The sequence below is a fragment of the Ambystoma mexicanum genome, chromosome 4q (genome assembly GCF_040938575.1).
Source record: "Ambystoma mexicanum isolate Mex_15411 chromosome 4q, UKY_AmexF1_1, whole genome shotgun sequence".
Taxonomy (NCBI): domain Eukaryota; kingdom Metazoa; phylum Chordata; class Amphibia; order Caudata; family Ambystomatidae; genus Ambystoma; species Ambystoma mexicanum.
The window spans coordinates 895,644,091-895,665,113 of NC_090928.1; the positions used below are offsets into that span (position 1 = coordinate 895,644,091).

General features: G+C 47.8%; 1 protein-coding gene across 1 annotated transcript in view; it reads left to right on the forward strand.

Annotated features, from left to right (window-relative positions):
• ABCG5 (ATP binding cassette subfamily G member 5) overlaps nt 1-21,023 on the forward strand; it is a 286,105-nt gene that overhangs the window by 57,165 nt on the left and 207,917 nt on the right. Inside the window, exons 3-5 of the mRNA XM_069607292.1 lie at nt 4,973-5,109; nt 5,220-5,318; nt 19,941-20,073. Coding sequence (XP_069463393.1) covers nt 4,973-5,109; nt 5,220-5,318; nt 19,941-20,073 — 369 coding nt within the window. The remainder of the gene's footprint in view (nt 1-4,972; nt 5,110-5,219; nt 5,319-19,940; nt 20,074-21,023) is intronic.

Below are 21,023 nucleotides of genomic sequence, written 5' to 3' on the forward strand. Positions count from 1 at the left end.
TTTCCATGAACTCTTCTTTTTTAAAGGGCATTGCCTAGCCAAATTACCAGCCTGTACACAGGAGAAGCTCAGGTTGGGGTTGGTTTAAAGATGAGCCCTTCTGATTTTAATTCTGCCCCTCTTTGCCAATTCCAATTTTCCTATCTCCCTTCACCGGATCTTTTATAACTGGCTTGGAGAAGAGATCCTGACTTCTATCTTTAGGTGTTTTTCTTTCTCCTGTGTGGTATGGAGAATGGGAGAAACTTTTTGGGTCTTTTTTGTCTCTTCACTCCGTGGATCTATTTTAATTGTCTATTGGCTTCAGTATAGTTTTGGGCTGTTTCCATTGCTGGTGCCAAACTGGGTTTATTCAATTGAAGGAAGGCTTTCTGTAGGTAAGGCGGTAAGTAATTAATATATTGTTCCAATGTCAAGACTTCTATTACTTCTGGTAGAGTTTTCTTTCCGGGCCATAGAGAGATGGTATTTTTCACTCAAGCACCTAATTCTATGGAGGTTTCTCCAGAATTTAATTTGATATCCCGTACCTTTTGCTTGTAAACGTTATCTGTTTGGCCAACCCTTGTAATAACCCTTGTTTGATTTCATTAATTGTTACTGTACCCAGGGGATTTAAAGGTTGGTATGAATTCTGCAATTCTCCTCTTAATAGGGGACCAAATAACAGGTTTTTTAATCATCTCCTTTGGTGGGCCATCAATCGGGTTAGTGGATTTTCTATAGTGGCCCTTTTGGGGTTCAGGGAAAGTTCACTCAAATAATTATAAGCTATTGTTGAATACTGTTCAAAAGAGAAATCAGTTTCTTTTTCAAAGGCAAGACGCAAAGGGTTTTCAATGGGATTTTTTGTCTGATCAAGGAAGGAAAACAAATGTTCTTCTGGTTCCTGAGGGATCTCCATTCCTGCCTGGGCCACGTGTTCAGGGTTAATATTTGGTTTTAGAAGCACTCCGATGTCTTCTCTTCTTATAGGAGTTTTACGAGATTTTCGAAGGCTTGGCTTAACCCAAGAACTCCATGTTTCCTTTCCCAGCATGGATTTGAACCGTGCCGGGCCAATGGTATTGTCCCAACAACTAGACCGCTGGTAATGGTTTTCTTTTGGAGTAACCTTTACTACTCCTTACCTCTTCCACGTACCAGTTCCCATTATGCTGGTTTTCATGTGATACTGAGGAATGCTGGCAATCGGCTTAGCAAGTGTTGGAGGGAGTTTGTTAAAATATGCCATTAATGCCTGAAGAAGGGAGGGAACATCCTTAAAAGGGACTGAGGATCTGTGATTTCCTCTGATGATGCCATGTCAACCCCATGAGGGTCGCCTCCCCGCATGTTTTCATCTCTCATATAGCCGCCCCAAGGGTCAGGATCAGGTAGCGGCTGCCGTCCCCTGGCCACATGAGGAGCAGCTACCTCCAGGCAAAGAGTGATGATATCGCCAGAGTAATTATTGGAGGGATAGGACAATTGGCTTGCACAGCAAGGGCTTTTCTCCAATTCATTTATTTATTTATCTGCCTTTTTGTTTAGCACTGGCCCTACCCAGAGGGTCTTGGAGCGCCTTGCAAAGTTTAAGGTTTGAAAAGGTGGAAAGCGAAATTGAAGATACAATATATTTTCATGTTAGGATAGAAAGATTAGAATAGAGACATGGAAGCAGGGGAGAGGGAGGGGCAGAGTTATGCGTGGGGAAACAGGTATGCTTTTTGCAGAGTGGAATCTGTAGGAGATGCTGGCTTGCATGTCTGGTGTTTGCGTGGGTGATGGATTTGACGTTGCTGTGAAGTTTTTTTTTAATTTTTGTATTTTTTTATTTAAGGTAAGAGAAAGTTGTGTGGTGGATGGCTTTGAAAACTATTCAGAGCCGTTTGACGGCAATTCTCTGGAGAATGAGGCGCCAGTGGATCTGGACAAGAGCTGAGGTGATGTGTGAATATTTGGATAGGTGGCGGGTGAGACTGGCTGCCGCGTTTTGTATGTGTTTCAGGGGGCATTGGTGCTGGTGGGCAGTTCAGTGAGGAGATCATTGCCATAGTCCAGCTAGGAGAGGACCACTGCTTGGACTGCAGTTCGTAAGTCTTCAAGAGGAAGGATGTGTCTGATCTTTTGTAGGAGGTGTAGTTGTAGGTTGAATCTTTTGGGAACAGCAGCTATTTGGTGTGTGAAGGAAAGGTGGGGGTCAATGGTGAAGGCAAGGGATTTGACAGGTGTGGAATGGGATATGTGTGGGTTTTCCTTGGTAAGTTCTTTGATCCTGGGGGTTAGTATGGGTTTGTGTCCAGGGGGTGAGGGGGCAGATGAGGAGGTATTATGTTTTAGAAGGGTTGGGCTTGTGGAAATGGTTGGCCATCTAGGTGGTGAGACAGCTTTTGAGGGAATGGAGTTGTGAGATGGGTGATATTAGGAAGTATATTTTCAACGATATCATCGCTACAGACTTTTTTTTCGAAAGAACAGGCGCCTCACCAGCCATCTCACAATTAATGATAGATGTGAAAGCAACCCGGGCCTATTGACTACGCCACCTACTCACTGTGATAGATCTGAACGAGTTAGCCGATGGGATAAGGAGAAAACAAAAATAAAGAGGCAGCATATTGGCAACGCCACCAGTTAAAAGTAGAACAAGATTGGGCTATATTTTGGCACATGAAGTTTTCACACCATAACAACGATCCCTTATGAAAAATGTATGCGGTTTGATGAAAATCAAGATTTAATATTGCTCCAACATTGGAGCCTGTGTGTGTCCTGAAGAAAGCCTTGCACCAGGCTCTATCTATTGATTAAACAACTCGAAGGCCTTTTTCTGCAACTAAGTGGCAAGGCTGGAAACAGTTTCAAAATCTGTCGACACCTTTGTAGATGTGGGGACTTATAAAAAAATCTAAAGAATAGATTTGGTTAGGTCACCCACTAACTACTAACATCACTGTATGACACAATTGACTATACTTAATGAAAATAGTGGTTGTGGCCTATGTACATAATGATTGCACATGAGATATTTGTGTGATTTTCTTTGTTGATTTTTTCAAGACCACAGTTTGAGGTCTTTTTTATATGCTTCTGAATAAATTGTATTTTTCTATATTTCCTGTTTCCTTTTGCCATCTTTCGATATATGTTTAGAAAGATGGTTGTTCACACCACTTGTTTGACCACAAGTCCCTAACTATTGGAACATCAAAGGGTAGCCAGCTGGGCTGTCTGCTCTGCTTGTACTTATAGTTTTGTCCTCTTCCAGGCTGGCCCCCTATAAAAAAAAAGAGGACTCCTTTGTAAATGCTTGTTGAAGCAATCCATCTAGGTGGTGAGACAGCTTTTGAGGGTGTAGAGTTGTGAGGGGGGTGAGAGTAGGAAGTATATTTTCATGTCGTCTGTGTATTGGTGGAAATGGACTTTGTGTTTGTTAAGGGTCTGTCCATGGGATTTGACATATAAGTTAGAAAGGATAGAAGAGAGGGAGGAGCCTTGTGGGATGCCATAGCTGACGGGTGGAGATCGAAAAGAGGGCATGGAGACAAAGTGTGTCCTGTCAGTAAAGAGCGTGGTGAAACAGTCGAAAAGAGTACCTGAGAGTTTCATCCTGTGGGCTAGGATGTCGAGTAGAATGGTGTATTCGATGTTTTGAAGACTGCAGAGAGGTCGAGAAGTACTTTGTCAGTGATATTGTGGAGGTCTTCGAGCATGTGAAGTGTAGCAGTCTTGTTGTTGTGTCCATGTTGAAAGCCAGATTGCAAGGGGTTGAGTAGGTTGTGTGTGGTGACATTTGGGTAGTGGCACAGCATTGCATGATTCTGGCGAGGTATGGAATGATAGTGATTTAGCCGTAATTTTCTGCAAACAAGAGGTTGAGAGATTATTTTTGAGGATGGGTGAGAGACATGTTGATAATGTTGAACCAGTGGGGAGCAAGAGTGGTGATGCAATTGGATGAGGCTTGAGGTGGACATGTATCATCTAGGAAGTGTGTAGGTTTTGTTTTTGGCAGAAAGGGTAATGAGGTGTCAGTGTCAATGGGGTGAAAGGAGTCCCATGGTATGGCATGTTTGGGAGAATACAGTGGGAGTGGGAGAGCAGAGGGGAGGACTTGCATGATATGTATTTTGGAGTTGAAGTAGTCCATGAGGTAGTTGTGTTTTTTAGTGGATGAGGATGCGGATGGTGGCTTGAAGAGGGATTTGACAATGTTGAATAATTTCTGTTTACGAATGGTGACAGATAGAGTTCCTGGAGGTAATGAGTTTGTTTGGCATTGCGTATGGCTGTTTTGTATTTATTGTGGTAGTGTTTGAGTGGTCTCCTGGTGGTGGGGCAGGGGTTCTTTTTCCAGGCTCTTCACAAAATTCAAAGTGTTTTGAAGGATTGACCACCCTGCATACAAGAGAAAAGGATTCTGGAAAAGGAGAATGAGAAGAGGACTCATATATGTTATTCCTATAAACATAAACAAAAAGGAGCTTGGTGTGCAGTGCCCTACAAGCTGCACCGGCCCCTTGATGAACCTTAAGAGGGGAATGTCTCAGAAACACTCCCAGAAGTGCGAAGCCTACACTAGTTCAGCCTGAGTGGAGAAGGCCATTCTGAAGAATAAGAATCAGGGACCAAAATGGCATCTGGATGTGCCTATGAGGGGGACTGCAGAGGCAGATCTCAGCAGAGCGCAAGAACTCCCTAAGGAACACAAATAACGAATCCTGGAAGGGCCCTTTGCTAGATAGAGAAAGAGCCTGCAGTGCAGCATCAGAATTAGGCAAAACAGACAAATAGAATTATGGGTCATTGGTCGGTTGTTTCATACAAAGGACACGGATAGAGGCTCAATACAGTCTTTTTCTTCAACCCCGTCACTGTCCATAAAATAAGGACAGTGACGGGGGAGAGGGACGACGTGATAATGTATATCATTTTCCTTAACAGACATTGAGTGAGTTTTGTTTTCTCTTGTGTTGTCTGTATTTGCAAGGATCTGGGAAAACAACACTACTGGATGCCATTTCCGGAAGAATCGGAAGCAAAGGAACGTTCCTCGGTGATGTCTACTTGAACGGCCATAAACTGAAGAAAGCGCAGTTCCAGGACAGTTTTTCCTACGTTTTGCAGGTTTTCATATTTTCTTCCTTTTTACTGTAAAGCACAGGACAATCCTTTGTTTTCTGTCGAAATAGCAATGTCAAATTTAGTGGCTCAACGACTCTATGTGCCTTTCCCAGAATGATACGTTGCTGAGTTACCTGACTGTGCAGGAAACGCTGACGTACACAGGGTTACTAGCCCTCCAGAAGCACTCAAGCAACACAATCAAAACGAAGGTATGGGCTTTCTTTCTGTGATACCAATGTGCACTGAAATTACTACACTTCTGTATATCTTTTTTTGAAATATATATCTTTTTGCACAACAGTTTTCCATCGCATTGTTTTCTCTGTGATGTTCCTTTCCTGTGCTCACTTGCACACACATTGCTCTTGCCAGTAAGTTAGGGGGCTCGGCCAGTTGTACTATAAGGGGTCCATGCAGTCTTGAAAGCTCGAAGAAAACTCTATGGAATTAGCCTAGTGAAACAAGACCCTCTTTGAATTTTGCTTTAATAAATTAAAAACACCAGCTTCTTGCTCCCCTATCTTAGAGAACAAGCGTTGGCCCGTGGTCTACTCTCTCTAATGTCAACAATATTGTTGGATTTAGCCGTTGTAATTTGCACGGACTCAGTACGATTCTGTTACGACAGAAAAACAAGTTTCTTTTATCGTATTTATTTATAAACGACATGCTTTTATTAAGGCATTAAATACTGTTGCAGTCAGCCACCTCAGAAGTCTTGTTGGTAATATCGTAGGTCGAGAGTGTTGTACATGAATAAAGGGACACTACCCCTTTAAGAGCAGCAACAGAGAAGGAGCGGGAAGAAAGGGAAAAGGAGGGGGCCGGAGGAGGAAACGGCAGTTGGTGTCAGGGAGTGAATAAAGATAGTTCACTGCAGCATTGGCTCCGTGTCATTCCTGAGGCTTGGGTATGCATGAATGAACGGAGCACAACACTGGCGACGAAGCCGATGCGAACCCGTGGGTGCCGGCAGCAGTGACAGGAGGGCGGTAAGCCCAGCAGTCGAGAAGGGCTCGTGAGCCCAGCAGGTCAGGTGGGCCTGTGTGCCCTGCAGTTCAGCAGTGGCCCGTGTGCCCTGCTAGGAGGGCCCGTGCGCCCAGCAGTCGAGGAGAGCCTGTTCGGCCAGCAGTTCAGGTGGGCCCGTGTGCCCTGCAGTGTGGCAGCGGCCCGTGTGCCCTGCTGAAGGGCCCGTGAGCCCAGCAGTGATTGGAGGGCCTGTGTGCCCAGCAGCGTCCAGGGAGGGCCCGTGTGCCCAGCAGCTTGAAGGGCCCGTGAGCCCAGCAGTGATTGGAGGGCCCGTGTGCCCAGCAGCGTCCAGGGAGGGCCCGTGTGCCCAGCAGCTTGAAGGGCCCGCGAGCCCAGCAGTGATTGGAGGGCCCGTGTGCCCAGCAGCGTCCAGGGAGGGCCCGTGTGCCCAGCAGCTTGAAGGGCCCGTGAGCCCAGCAGTGATTGGAGGGCCCGTGTGCCCAGCAGCGTCCAGGGAGGGCCCGTGTGCCCAGCAGCTTGAAGGGCCCGTGAGCCTAGCAGTGAGTGAGACACCGCGAGGGCCCGTGCGCCCCGCGAGAGTGCAGCAACCTGCACACCCAGCAGCAGCCGACGACAGGAGCGACGCGCCCGTCATCGAGCAGAGGACAGTGCGCCCACCGAAGGACCAGCGCACCAACTACGCGGTGGACCAGAGAGCCGGCGGAGGCCCGTGCGCCTCAAGGAAAGGAAGTTCGCAGACCTGCAGGACGTCAGCGACGCGGTGAGCCCGATCGGAAAAGAACCCCAGACGCCTCGCAAAGAGGGAGGCCCGTAGGCCCGAAGACGAGAGGAAAGAGAGCATCAGCGACGCGAAGAGCCCGCGAGCCAGAAGAGGCCCACGAGAAGGAAGACTGCAGAGAAAGCGCGCCATCCGCGAGGGAGGACAGAGAACCACAGCGGACCCATACGCCAGGAGAGAGGAAACCCGCAGGCTCGCGGCATCAATTTAACAAGTAAGGTGCCGGAACGGGATAACTGGGAAAGGGGAACCCCGTGTCCCCTGCACGTGACATTTCACGGAAGCACACCCAAAGGAGAGCCACATTACGAGGACAAGGGAGACCCCGAGTCTCCCCACGTGACACTTCACCAAATAGCAAAGGGGGGGGAATCTATTCACCAAAAGCAGCAAAAGGGGAACCGTGTAATCCATTCACCAAGGGAAACCCCGAGTCTCTCCACGTGACATTTCACCAAAATAGCAAAGGGGGAATCCAGTCACCAAAAACAGCAAAAGGGGAACCCCGTGTCTCCGGCACGTGACACTTCACGAAGGCACACCCAAAGGAAAGCCACATTACGGGAACAAGGGAAACCCCGAGTCTCCCACACGTGACATCCTACAAAACACACAAAGGACAACATCAGCACGAAAGAAAGAGGCACACTGTCTCCCCATATGACATTGGGAAAGGAAAACACCCCAGAGCAAGGGCATCCCAGTGCCCCCACAGGACAGTTACAGCGACCACACGGCAAGGAAGCCTCATTACAGAGGGAAATCCCGTGTCTCCCAAAAGCGACAGGCAAGCATACAAAGGAGTGGGAAAGACCACGATAGAGAGGGAAGAACCTACCAGGAAAGCCACCAAGAGAAGAGGTTTTGCACCACACCCTAGACGGCAAGTCCAGACTTGGGCACACGTGCACTGTAAGCCACGATACCAAGAGAAAACCGCGACCAACGCCCACATACCACCCCAACGGACTAGAGAATACTGAGCGACACCATCATGTCGGCCCCGGACGCAGCAGACCCCAATGCACCACCACCATCACCGGGAGCTCCCTCCTCTCATGCAAGCCTAATGAGGAGACCTGCCCCGTTCACGCTAAACCCACACCATGACCAGGGGCAGAGATGGGAAGAATGGATGGAGGAATTTGACGACTTCGTGGGTGCCATTGGCACACAAGAACCTCCCAACATACTGAGCATATTTGCAAATGTCGCAGGGAGAGAAATCAAAAATATTATACGCACGATCCCTCCACAAGACCGCACCACATATGCAAGACTCCTGCAAGCCATTAACGAAAAACTAGTCATCTCACCGAACCGGGACTATGAAAGGTACACTTTCAACCAATGTGGCCAGCTACCTCACGAATCAATAGGGGAGTTCGTAATACGTCTTCAGAGGAAAATATCAAAATGTGACTTTGCTAACTTTAATGACGAAGAAGCCATTAGATTACGCATCATAGAAGGGTGTGCATCCTCGATGTTCCGGAAGCACCTCCTCAAGAAACCCCTATCCCTAAAAGAGGTACTAGACCTAGCCAGGGTATACGAAAGAGTGGACATTCAAGCAGCAGCCATTGAGAACCCCAAAAAGGGAGAAACCATAGCCGCAATTCATCCCTACGCCCGCCAGCCAAACACCCAACCAAGGACCAACCAGAGGTACCCGACACAACGAGCACAGGGTGACCGCCAATGCTATCGCTGCGGATTCGAATATCCACACAGAGGACCGTGCCCCGCCATTGGGCAACGATGCATGAGATGCGGAATGGAGAACCACTTCCAAGTGATGTGCAAAGAACTACTACCGGAAGGAGGATCAGCACGCCCACGATCTACCCCTCGCACGATGGACGCACATAAAGAACAGCATCACCATGTGGACAGGAACGCACCTCTCGCGCCCTCATATCAACGCCCAAACACAGTGAGAGCCTTGGAAGGACTTCAGATTGAACCAGACAGGAAAGACCACGAATTATACGATGCCTATCAGGATGACTTCATGCGGGAACTGGAACGCGAAGACACCCGCAGAGCGGAAGCACCAGACAACCGGGAACGTGACAGGGAGCCATACCCTTACCCCCCACCACACCATCCACCAAGTGGAAACGAACAAGCTCAATACCTACAAGATGGCTACGACCGAGAATACGTATGCCTCCTCAGGGTGGAGGCTGAAGACACTGCAGCTCCCAGAGTAACAATCCAGATGGGAAGCATCCGAAACAGATTTATCGTTGACACAGGAGCGACAATAAACGTCATGAACGAGGACATCTACCGTGAGATAGCCTCTGCATACCCCCTCCAAGAATCCAAAACACACATCTTTCAATGGGGAGCGGCTCAACCCATGACATCCAAAGGGAAATTCCAATGTGATCTACGGCACAGGGACATCACAACAACTGCCACGATACACGTGATAAGGAGCCCGGCTGTCGGCCGCTGTCTCCTCAGCTACAGGACAGCTAACGCCCTCGCCCTGATTGACCTACACTACGACCAATCGGAGGTCATCGAAGGACTACCATTGGCATGCGAATCCATCAGGGCAATGATAGAGAGGCCACTGGCGAAAGGAGACCTCAAGAGCCAATTCCCCAAGCTAGTTGAAGGAGTGGACATGCTAAAGGGCTCACACATCAAATCACAGATCGAAAATACCATCAGGCCGATACCGCAGCACCCACGCAAAGTGGGCTTCCTCCTTCAAGAACAGGTATCAAAAGAAATCCAACTTCTTCTTCTCAATGACATCTCAATACCTGGAAGGGATCAAGAGCAACATGACAAAGCCCTAACATCAACCTGTGGGAACACCAAAATGAAAATGCCACCCCGCATAGAGCGATGGGGAATAAGACTGCAAGAGTACGATTGTACTATTGTCCACAAACCAGGAGGAGACGCAAACCCAGCGGACTATCCATCCAGACACCACCTATTGGACAAAGTTGACACCCTGGCACATGAGGTCACTGAATATATCTTGTACCTGTCGTCAAATGACATGCCACCAGCTGAACTCAGGGTGAGATATCAACCCAGAACACGCATTCCCAGATGGGAGGACCACACACCTGAAGAAGACCTAACCGTCAGAGAACGAGACGCCGAGAAGAAGAGGAAGGCCAAGCAATGGGCTGACACAAAAAGGAGAGCGAAAGAACAACGACTAGAGATCGAGCAAACAGTCCTGGTGCGACAAACACAACGCAAGAAAACGGACACTCGATACAGCCCAGACCCACGAACAATCACAGCCACCAAGGGGCCCATGATCACAGCAACCGGAGAACTAGGAGACATTACCCACAACCCCTCATTCTTCAGGGAGTCATATCTGGAGGAACATGAAACACAAGAAACACCCGACGAGAACACCAGCGAGGAAGAAGAAGCAGAACCCCCAGTGGAATTGACCGGCGAAAGCCGAGAATCACCAGGGAGACCCCTAGGACAATAAAGAAGCCAGTGAGGCTCATCGAACAGATGTAACTGGACTCTCATGTTAAGTACGGGGGAGGTGTTGTACATGAATAAAGGGACACTACCCCTTTAAGAGCAGCAACAGAGAAGGAGCGGGAAGAAAGGGAAAAGGAGGGGGCCGGAGGAGGAAACGGCAGTTGGTGTCAGGGAGTGAATAAAGATAGTTCACTGCAGCATTGGCTCCGTGTCATTCCTGAGGCTTGGGTATGCATGAATGAACGGAGCACAACAGAGAGGAGAAAAATAAGACGACAGAGGTGGCGAAAGATAGTAGACCGTACGGGTTAGCGTTGGCTCTATCAGGTACAAGGACAGTAAGGAGATGTAACTGGAAGAAGATAGGCGTCAAGTGCGATATTAGCAGCCACATGTCAGGTCTTCTGACTGGCCAACAGCGTCAGTTAAAAGGATTCAGTGTGATCATTTTCAATCCATTGAGGAAGTGTGCACTCTGATGACCCTCTAAAAGATGGGAGTCTTTAAGGCCCTGTAGAATTTAAGAAAGTCATCTTCGAGTTTCAGGGGGGTTGATATAGCTTTCCACAGTGCTGAAGCCTGTGCATGTATTGGGTGACCTCTACAGCTCTTTTGCCTTGTCAAACTGTTGACCAGGATACTGTGAGGGGCTGACCTCAGATGACTGGTCTGGTGGAAAGCCTGGAATACTCTGTATGGGCATGTGTGTGTCCAGCAATGTAAGTGTTTGCGCACTAGGCACAGCTATGTGAATGAACTCTCTGCTCTCTACTTGATTAGATGCCAGTGCAGGCACATTAGTGCAGGTGTGATGTGATTGGTGCATGTAAGACGTAACAGAAGTGAGCAACATAGTTTGAAGTTGGGTGAACACCAGAACGTTTTCCTATGGGATTGCGCCATTATAAAATGCTTCTGTGAATCAGGCCCTTTATTGGGAAACCCTGTGTAGCTAATGTTACAATAGCCTAAACCAGACAAGGACAATGATCAATGTGATTGTGTCAATCCATAAGTCTGTGACCATAAAACGTATATCCAAACATTATTGGACTAAATTGTTTATTGTAATCACTGGCGTAACGGGGGGCCCCACCAGCACATGTCCTGGGAGGGGGCCCCACTTGGAGAAAAAAAACTGAACAATATTTTTTTTTCTTTTTGATTTAATTTTGCATTCATAAAGACATTATTTCTTTAACAGAAATAATTTATTTATTAAGGCAGAGTGACTACAAAAAGAAACTTTCTTTTTGAAGTCCGAGGGAACCTCCCACCTCATGCAATGGAAGACCCTAGGCTGGAGGCCTCCATGTCATGGGGTGGGGAAACCCTATGACTTCAAAAAGAAACAGTGGGCCTCATTATGTGTTTGCCGGTCTGGATACAACAGTACCGGTAAGCTTGCCGCTACCATTGTTTCGGGACCAGCTAACTACGAGTTTTGAGAGTGGGTGCCTTTCAGCCCGACAGGCCTGACCTGGCGGGCGGAACGGCACCAGCGCGCAGAACTCAACGGATGCACCGTCACTATTTAAAAATGGTGCCGGTGCATCCGGCCTCCCCATTCCCATTGAGTACAATGGGACTCAAATGGGAATGGGGAGTAATATTTTCCGGCCCCCGAGAATGGGCAATTACCAGGTCCACCAGGGCTGTAATGCACTGGTAATTGCCCATTCCTGGGCACTGGAAAATTCATGACTCCGGCGGCAGCCGTGCCGGTATTTATCGGCACGGCTACCGCCAGGATCATAATGACCCCCAGTATCTTTTTGAAGTCACTCTGCATTCATAAAGAAATTATTTCAGCCTTGCTTCAGTCCTTAAAGGAAATAATTTCTTTATGAAGTCAACGTGACTTCAAAAAGAAACAATTTCTTTTGGAAGTAATAGGGCTCCCCTTAATGACGGGTGCGTGTGAGTTTATGGTGAAAGGGTGCACACTTCAATGTATAGGTGGGTGCCTGGGTGTGTGTGTCTGTATGATGAAAGGGTGCACACTTAAATGTACGGGTGGCTGCCTGGGTGTGCCTGCCTGGTGAAAAGGTGCCCATTTAAATGTATAGGTGGCTGCCTGTGTGAGTGCATGGTGAAAGGGTGCACACTTAAATGGGTGCCTGGGTGTGTGTGCCTGTATGGTGAAAGGGTGCACACTTAAATGTATAGGTGGCTGCCTGGGTGTGCCTATATGGTGAAAGAGTTCAGACTTAAATGTATGGATGGCTGGGTGTACATGTGTGTATATGGTGAATGGCGTGTGTGCTTGTGTTCAGGGGTGCAACAAAACCTACATTTCGGGGGGGGGCTTAACCCTTCACGGGCGGTGGGAGAGAGGCAAACGTATTTGTGTGGGGGAATCCAATTTCTTTACGCATTTTAATTAGACTATTCTAGTGCAGCTTCAAGGTTACACGCATGGACTGTTGCGAGAATTGAGTGGTCACCTGTTCCCTCTCTATCCTTCCAATCACTCCCCTGGCATGCAAGTACTAAACCCACATCACGATTTCAATTGGCTAACAAATTTGGCATTTGAATGCAGGTACTAACAGTGTAATGCTTTATGTTAGTAATTGGTGGGCTCTTGTTAACAGCAAAACCCAGGGTTTAACATCTTTGTCCTGTTCGGTCCGGCAACTGCTCCGAAGGTCAGCCAGGTCGAGTCAACATAGCCCAACATTTTCGGGGGGAAGGAGTGCTGCATCCCAGTCAACTAAATGCTTAATTGTGTTTAATGCCTTGATTACTGATTGGTAATCTTCATTACTCCTAGCACTATTCTTCCTCGTCCCACTACTTGTGTATGAGGCACTCTGCCTCATATACAAGTACTGGGATGAGGTAGAGGTAGATGGAGGTAATGCCTGACTTAGCTACCTGTAATCTTCATTACTCCTAGTCCCACTCTTCCTCATCCCAGTACTTATCTATGAGTGAAGGAGCCACATATGTCAGCTCTGGGACAAGGAAGAGGGACGTGCAGGTAATTCTGGGCCAAGGAGCTGATTTTGGAGGTTCGGGTAGGGGTGGCAGGGAGAGGGGATATTTGTGGGGGGGCGGGATTGTGTGACAAATCATAATAGTTGTCCATGTCCAGTCTGAGCAGGCGTGATTAGTGGTATTAGTGGCTAGAGAGGAATTTTGGTGCAGCCAGTCTAGTCATTCCTGAGTTTGGTATTACTTTTTTTTTATAACTGGGCATTTCTGATAAAGCAGTCCTGCTAGGTGTAATTACCTGGCTAGAGTGGCATTTCGGTGCTGCCAGACTAGTCGTTTATTACTGGGGCATTGTATATTTTTCTGGCAATCTGTGATAAAATTATATGATATAAGTCATTTATAACGCGCCTGTACACAAGTGTTTCTTGGCGCGACAAGACACGGGAGGGAAGATAGAGGAAGGACAAGACACACAATCTTACTAGGCCTTGTGTCATTCAGATTGTGCAGGTGTGAGAACAAGAAGTGCAAGGGGAAAGGGAGGGGGGAAGTGCAAGGGAGAAGGGAGGGAAAAACAGGGCAGCAATTCTCTGAGTAAGTGCAGCCAGGGCCATGCAGCTCTGAGTAGTTCAAGGAGAATAAGAGACTGTAGGGTTACAGTTACAGCACCTAAGTGCGTGGTAGGCCGAGAGGCAGTGCAGGGGTGTCTGACCAAGAAAGAGTCTGGACATAGTGAGACTCTGAGGGTAGCCCAGCAATCAGTCGGTACAGCATACAGGTAGGTCAGGTGGGCGAGGAGGGGAGAGAGAGAGAGAAAGCAGAGGAGCAGAGGGAAGTTTTGAGCTGCTTCCGTGGTTCGGCTCAAGTTTGGTAGGGGCAGGGAGGCGTTTCCAGAGGGAGGCACCTCCATAGGAGAGGGATCTACCCGCCTCCCCACTTTCTGCTTGGGGAAGTGTCTAACTCTAAGAGAGTTGGAGGTAGCTGAGCAAAGGGCTTGAGAAAGAAGGTATTTTGGATGAGAGCGATAGATGTAGTGTGGGCCCGGGCCCAGAAAGCTTTGTGGACAATACAAAGGGTCTTGAAATTGATCCTTGCAGCAACCGGGAGCCAGTGGAGAGATTTCAGGGCTGGAGAGATATGATCCCTGGGCTTGAAGCCAAGGATAAGTCTCACAGTCATGTTCTGGATTAGTTGCAGAGGGCAGAGAGTAGAGGAAGGCTGTTGCAGTAGTCCAGTCTAGAGAGAAAAGGGGAAAAGCGAGAAAGGGAAGAGTCCCTTTGAGAAGGAGCAGCTGGTAGTTGGACTTCTTGGCGATGTCCGAGATGTGAGTGAGGAGAGAAAAAGAGAGTGGAGTCAAAGATGACAACCAAGTTTTTTGCCTTGCAGGAAGGCGAAAGAAGGGGGCCCAAGGTGGGCAGAGAGAGTGCGAGAGGGAAAGCAGGGTCAGAGGTCCCAATGAGAAGGCTCTCCATCATACTGGCATTAAGGGGGAGACTGGTGGATGCGCACCAAACCTGAATCGCGGATAGACAGTCAGGAATGATCGAGAGGAGAGGACTCTGAGGGGAGCCTGAAGGAAAGCTGAGTGAGATCTGCATAAGAGGAGAAGGTTGAGATCAGGTGGGCCCAAGGGGCCAAGAAGAGTTTGAAAAACCAGGGTGAGAGGATGGAGCCCTTGGGAACACCACAGGTATAGAGAGATGTGGTGGAGAGAAAGGGACCAAGGTGCACCTGGGAGGGACAGTCCAAGAGGAAGGAGGTCAGCCACTCAAGGGCCTGATCTGTGATGCCCAGGTTCTCATGGAGTTGATTAATCAGGATGGTGTGGTTGACTGTGTCGAAAGCAGAGGAAATATCAAGGAGGATGAGGACAGAAGGAATGCTGTAATCGAGGGTAGAGGGCAGATCTTTACAGGTGTTCAGGAGAACAGTTTCCATGCCTCTGACAGCTCTGAAGCCAGACTGGTGGTGATGGAGACAACCAAAATATTCAGTGTGGAGAGTAAGCTGGAAGATGGCCAGTTTTTTTCCAACAGTTTGCCCAGGAAAGGGGTGATGGATATTGGGCGATAGCTGTCCAGGCAGGCAGGAAAGGCAGGAGGCTTCTTGAGGGAAGTGGGGATCATTCCAGTGGTTAAAGAGTGATTACAGAAATCAGCCAAGGCTGGAGCGAGGGTGTCAATATGGTCCTTGATGGTTCTAGAGGAGCAGGGGAGCACATGTTTGGACAACACTTTCAAAGATCGGACTTGTCTAGAAACATCATCAGGTATTGTCAGAGAGAAAGAGGAGAAAGGAGGAAGAGAAGTAGAGCTAGCCAATGGGGGGGTCAGAAGAAGGAGAGGAAGAGGAGATGGGGGACTGGATGTCCTGAGTTTTAGCGGAGAAGTGAGAGAACAGGGCCATACAGAGGGCCTGGGAGGGAACAGGAGAGGTAAAGACCGCAACAGGATTGACCAGTTACTTACAGATGAGTTTGGCCATGTTGTTAGAGGCCACAGAGACTCAGGCTTGAATGTGTGTTCTCTTCTTGATGAGTGGTATTGCTTCGACTGGCTAGTCTAGGTATGTCTAAATGTGGCCTGGCATGCTTTACTGTAATGTTATTACACTGCTCTACATTGTGTAGCCAGTAGGACATGTTTTCATTGTGGCATGGTATTTTTAATAGCAAAGCATTAATGTTTCAGTGCACTGTTGGTGACTTGCATATATTGGAATTATGTTACCCTACAAAACCATTGCAAACACTCTGGCTTTTTAGCCAATTTTTCTCAGAAAGTGTGCTGTATATTGCATTAAAACACATATTTATATCTTTCTCCTAGAGGAGTGTGTGGCATACCCCTTTAACAGCACATTCGTGCGTATTACGCAAGCATGATTATCTAGGCCGGCCCAGAGTGTGGCACGACCCGTGATATTTTGCTGAGTTGGGGGGGGGGCCCACATTTTGTGTTACACCACTGATTGTAATTTAATACCATTAGGCAAACCTGGCATCCCATTGCAATAAGCCTAAAAGGAATATACCTTCATGTAATGCATCACGTGTGTCTGCAGATATATTCGACTTAGAAGGGGAGGATACATTAGGGGGAGGGAGCCACCAAAAGTTCCCATGCCTTTGATTGTTGACAGCAGTCTGAATGCTGGGGTCTACTTCAGCACAGGTGGAAGTAGATGATTAAATAGCATAATGTAAACAGTAGAGGAGTGCAGCACCTTCAAATACAGCAACATGGTAAGCTAAAATATCTAAAAATCGAAACAAATATAGTTCAACGGATTCAGGTTATGTTGCCGGTCAAGCCTGAACATTAGTTTTGCACGTCATGCACTGGTGGTTTCCCTGGTTGGCACATCTACATTTGGTCTTAGTTTAAATTACTGAAGAAATTAGCGTCCCGATCTCTCGATGGACTCCGGGTTACGTGGCGCTAGAAAGAATCATATGGTCAGAGATCAGCTGCCTATATCACTGATGGGGAGGGTAGCACTATGTAAAATGGTCATACTCCTAAGAAGGCTTCTCTACTAATTTACCAATTTCCCCTAGGGCATTAAGAAGGTAATTTCTAAGATGTTGGATGAACAGGTTTGGGAATTGCTGTAGTATACGGGGCGAAGGTGGGTCTCACTGGTGACTTTCCGATGCCCGTAACTGAAGGGGGGCCTTAATTTGCAGACCTACAAATGGTACTTCATGGGGTTCCGTTCAGGCAGTACTAGTGTGGGCGGACATGAGGGAGAAACTGTTGTCAGGCATGTTAGGAGGCTTCCTGGCTCAATGGAAGGGAGTAGAACTGTGTGGGGCACGGTCGGGATGAAAGGAGGCACTAACATATTTTAGGTAGTGCAGGAGATCTGGAAGAAGCTTCTGAGGAAACTACAGGTGCTAGGGTTGTATAGTGCTGAATTGCTGTGGAGTGTGGACCCGTTACCCTGGTCGGCAATAAGGCGAATTGGGTTTCTCAGATCTTAGTGACAGAGGATGTCAGTCAGTGGGGGATGTTTTTGAGAGAGGGATACTGATGTCATTTAAAGAGTGGAGTGGATGGGGTCTTGAGGGGGCAGTTACTTACTTATGGGTCAGTGAGCAGACAACTGGCTGCTATGTGCACGGATATTCCAGAAGAGCCAAATACGAGCCCACTGATGCAGGTGCTGATCACACAGGAGGATGGGGGCCTAGGATTTATCGAATCTACCAGGCAATACGGGGGGTGTTTTCCTTGAAGGACTTGGTGGCCAAGGGCAAGTGGGAGATGAATGTGGGGGACCATATTTCGGAGGTGGATTGGGGAACAATATGGGAACAGGTCAGGAAAGTCTTGAGGAATGCCAGATTTCAATGTATTCTGTGTAATGTGTTACATAAAGTCTATGTGACCACAACCACATTGCATGCAATGAATAATACCCCGAGTCAGTATTCTCCTAGGTAGGGGACTGGGCTGGCGGGGATCTGGCATATGTTGTGGGGATGCTCAGTGATTGCTTGCTACTGGCAGACAGTGATATCCAAGATTAATGAACGGCTTCATTCCAGTTTTGAGTGCAACCCGAAAGTGTGTCTGTGGGGGCTGATACCGGGTGGAAAATGGTACAAAGTAAGGAGACATCCGGCTCAGTTCATGTTGATACTGGTGAAAAGGAGAGTAGCCATTGCCTGGAAGAAACCCCTAGATCCGTCCTTGGTACAATGAATGGATGACAGCCGCAGGTGGGGGATGGCAGAGTTGACCCTGAGCTGGAGGAAGGGGTGGTGGTAGGTTGGAGCCAGCTCTCGAATGAAGGGATAGTGTATTCACATGTTCAAAGAAGGCGGAAGTGGGGGGGATTAAGCGAGGAAGAATATACTGTCCCAATCCTGTTTGAAGGAACTGCTGATCGACACAATGTTAGATATATTCTGCTGTTAATCGTTATGATACCTTGGTGGGTAACCATCAACACTGTACTGGGGTTTCTATGTACATCAAAAACCTGAATAAACAAATGTTTCAAAAAATATGGTCAAAGATCCGCCTACCATCCCGCCCTGTTCTTCACAGATAACAGTAAAGGCATGCAATAATCAAATTATTTTTGAAGTAGCAGAGGCTGATGGAGCTCCACTTGCACATGCTCTTGAAATAATCCTTCATTTTTCCAATATTGGTCCTTTGATTTTGTTGTAACAAAATAAGTTGATAGGCACATGCTAATGCATCTACTTGTTTATAATAAGTCTTACCCAACAGGAAAGTGCTAACCTAAACTGAGCATACCTCACTGCTCTTACTATTGCAACTCTTCCTCGAAGCAATTACCCCCAACACCCTCAATCTCCATGGCCCTCGTATGTCTCCTATGTCAATTTCACACAGGTAAACTGCTAGATTCAGTGGCAGACTGGCACACAGGGAAGGCTACATATGTCTCTGGTATGCCTCTGACTAGGGTCCTCGTTATGTTTTGCTTTCTGCAATACGAGGAAATGCAGTACCCTTCTCCGGCTAAGACATGCAGAGTGCTATGTATTTCTCTGAAATGGTAGATCAGCAGCGCATGCGGGAAGAAAGAAGGTGGCCATGAGCGAGAGAACTATTAGGAGCTCCGTAGATGCGCAGCACTGCGAAGAAGCAAGTTGTCGCGTGTGATGGGTCCTTACTCGCTAAGGTGGGTTTTCTCTATTTAAGTTTATCTATGAGAGAAGGGCTGTAAGAGGCAAGCTAATGGCGGGTTCCCCAGTCAGTGCCCTGCCAGTGCTCACTCCCACTATCCCCAACTGTGCCGACCCCTCAGGCAGCCCATTTAGCTGAAGTGCTGCAGGTTTAAAGGGCTGCCTGCAGGTGTCACCACTTTGGATTAGCAAAATGAAATGGTGACCCCTGCAGGCAACCCTGTAACCACACAGTTCCCCCAATGAAAGGACTGCCAGCTGGGTTTTGACCTGACATTAAGACACAAAAGGAGTGCTGGGGTTCACTGGTGTCATGCCTTTGCTGCTCCCGGCCTCTCCTTGTGTTTCTTAATCACAGGCTGCGTAGCCCCCTCCCTACACCCTGTGTGGGGCTCGGAGCCTGAGATTTGGTACAAAAAGGAGGGCTGGGCGCACCTAAGGTAATAGTGCCAGTGTGCCCTCAGCTCTCCTGCTCTAACCAGGCCCCTACCTGCTATAGGCGAGCGGGGCTGGGGGGCCCTAGTTATGGTGCATGGCCTAAGTGCACCCACCACACTTAGCCACGTCCCCTAACTAGAGACGCCCCCCCCACAAACCCCCTGGCAATTTAGCCTCCCACTTAAAGCACTGCTTAAAGTCTTCTGAGTCTCCTCTTCATTACACAAACTTGCCGACAATAATGGGAACCAATCCGTAGAGCCGCGAAAGGCAGATCGGTACCATTCTCTGAGCAGTGCCACACAGAGGAACCATGCTGTACCTGCAAGTGGAGTCAGCCCCAGCTGCAGTGGGCAGTGAGACTCTGCTTCCCAGGAGCAGGACCAGTGAGGGCACAGAAGCTAACCGGAAAGGACTTTACTGTACGCTTACAGCTAGAGAGCCCCAACTTACATGGGAAGGTTGTTGCATTAGAAAGCCGGCAAAATGTCTTCTTCGGCTGGATTATGTTTACATTTCTTACTTTTGCAGGTGGAGTCGGTTATGGCGGAGTTGAGCCTCAGCCATGTTGCCAAAAATGTTATTGGAGGACGCACTTTCAACGGGATCTCCAGTGGAGAAAGGCGCCGCGTCTCCATTGCTGCACAGCTGCTGCAAGATCCCAGTAAGTTAGAGCCTTTTTCCACACCTGCAGTTTGACACTGAGATAACATGAAGGTGTTGTGCAATCACAGTCTTTATTTAGACAGATACAAAAAACTTAGTTCCAATTATGTTTCACTATTTTGCAAATTGTTGACACATTCAGGGTTGCTGTTGCACCTTTCATGATGTTACTGCTAAGTGCTTGGATCCTGTTTGTGCAGGGAGCACTCTGCCAACCCACAGATAGTTGCGTTATAGAGGTAAGGTGTAATGGAAAGTAGCATGTCCTGGGCGATTGATACCTCGAGATGGGCTTCCCATCATTTCAGGTATAAGTAGTAACATGCATTCAGCAACAGCTGCTATCAATGTGAGGTCACACATGAGTTAAAAAAACAGGATGGAATGCTACCAATGTGATTTTATACTCATAAAGTAGCTTTGGATCAAGCATTTTCCTTCATAACCTTTACATTTTCTTTAATAATTAGTTGAATGAAGTATTGTATTCTGCTAGTAGATGCCACACTAGATGAGCAGTTGTAGAGACACCAGGGTTTGCACACCTATAATGCACACATAGCAGAACTCTTGTTCTCCGTAGGACCTCGGCCAGTAAGCAACAAACAAGAGTTGTGCCTAGAAATACCAGTCATTCAGACTTGCCAAACCTTATGTTACTCCCAAACTAGAAGGGCTGGGAATGCTCAATTTCCTTTTACCTGCTCTGGGATCCATTACATATAGTATTCTGCCAAAACTGTACAGTCCATCTAGACCACAATGCACAAGACAGACGCCACAACAGCAGCCCCTTTCTTTACCCTCACCCTGCTAGAATGTTGAACCTCCTCCATCCTTACCCCTGTCTAGGAATATCTTCCACAGGATAGAACAACCTAATCAGGAATGTGAACTGCAATGTCCTAACTATGCATATGTTAGGCAGTGACATCTGTAAGCACCACC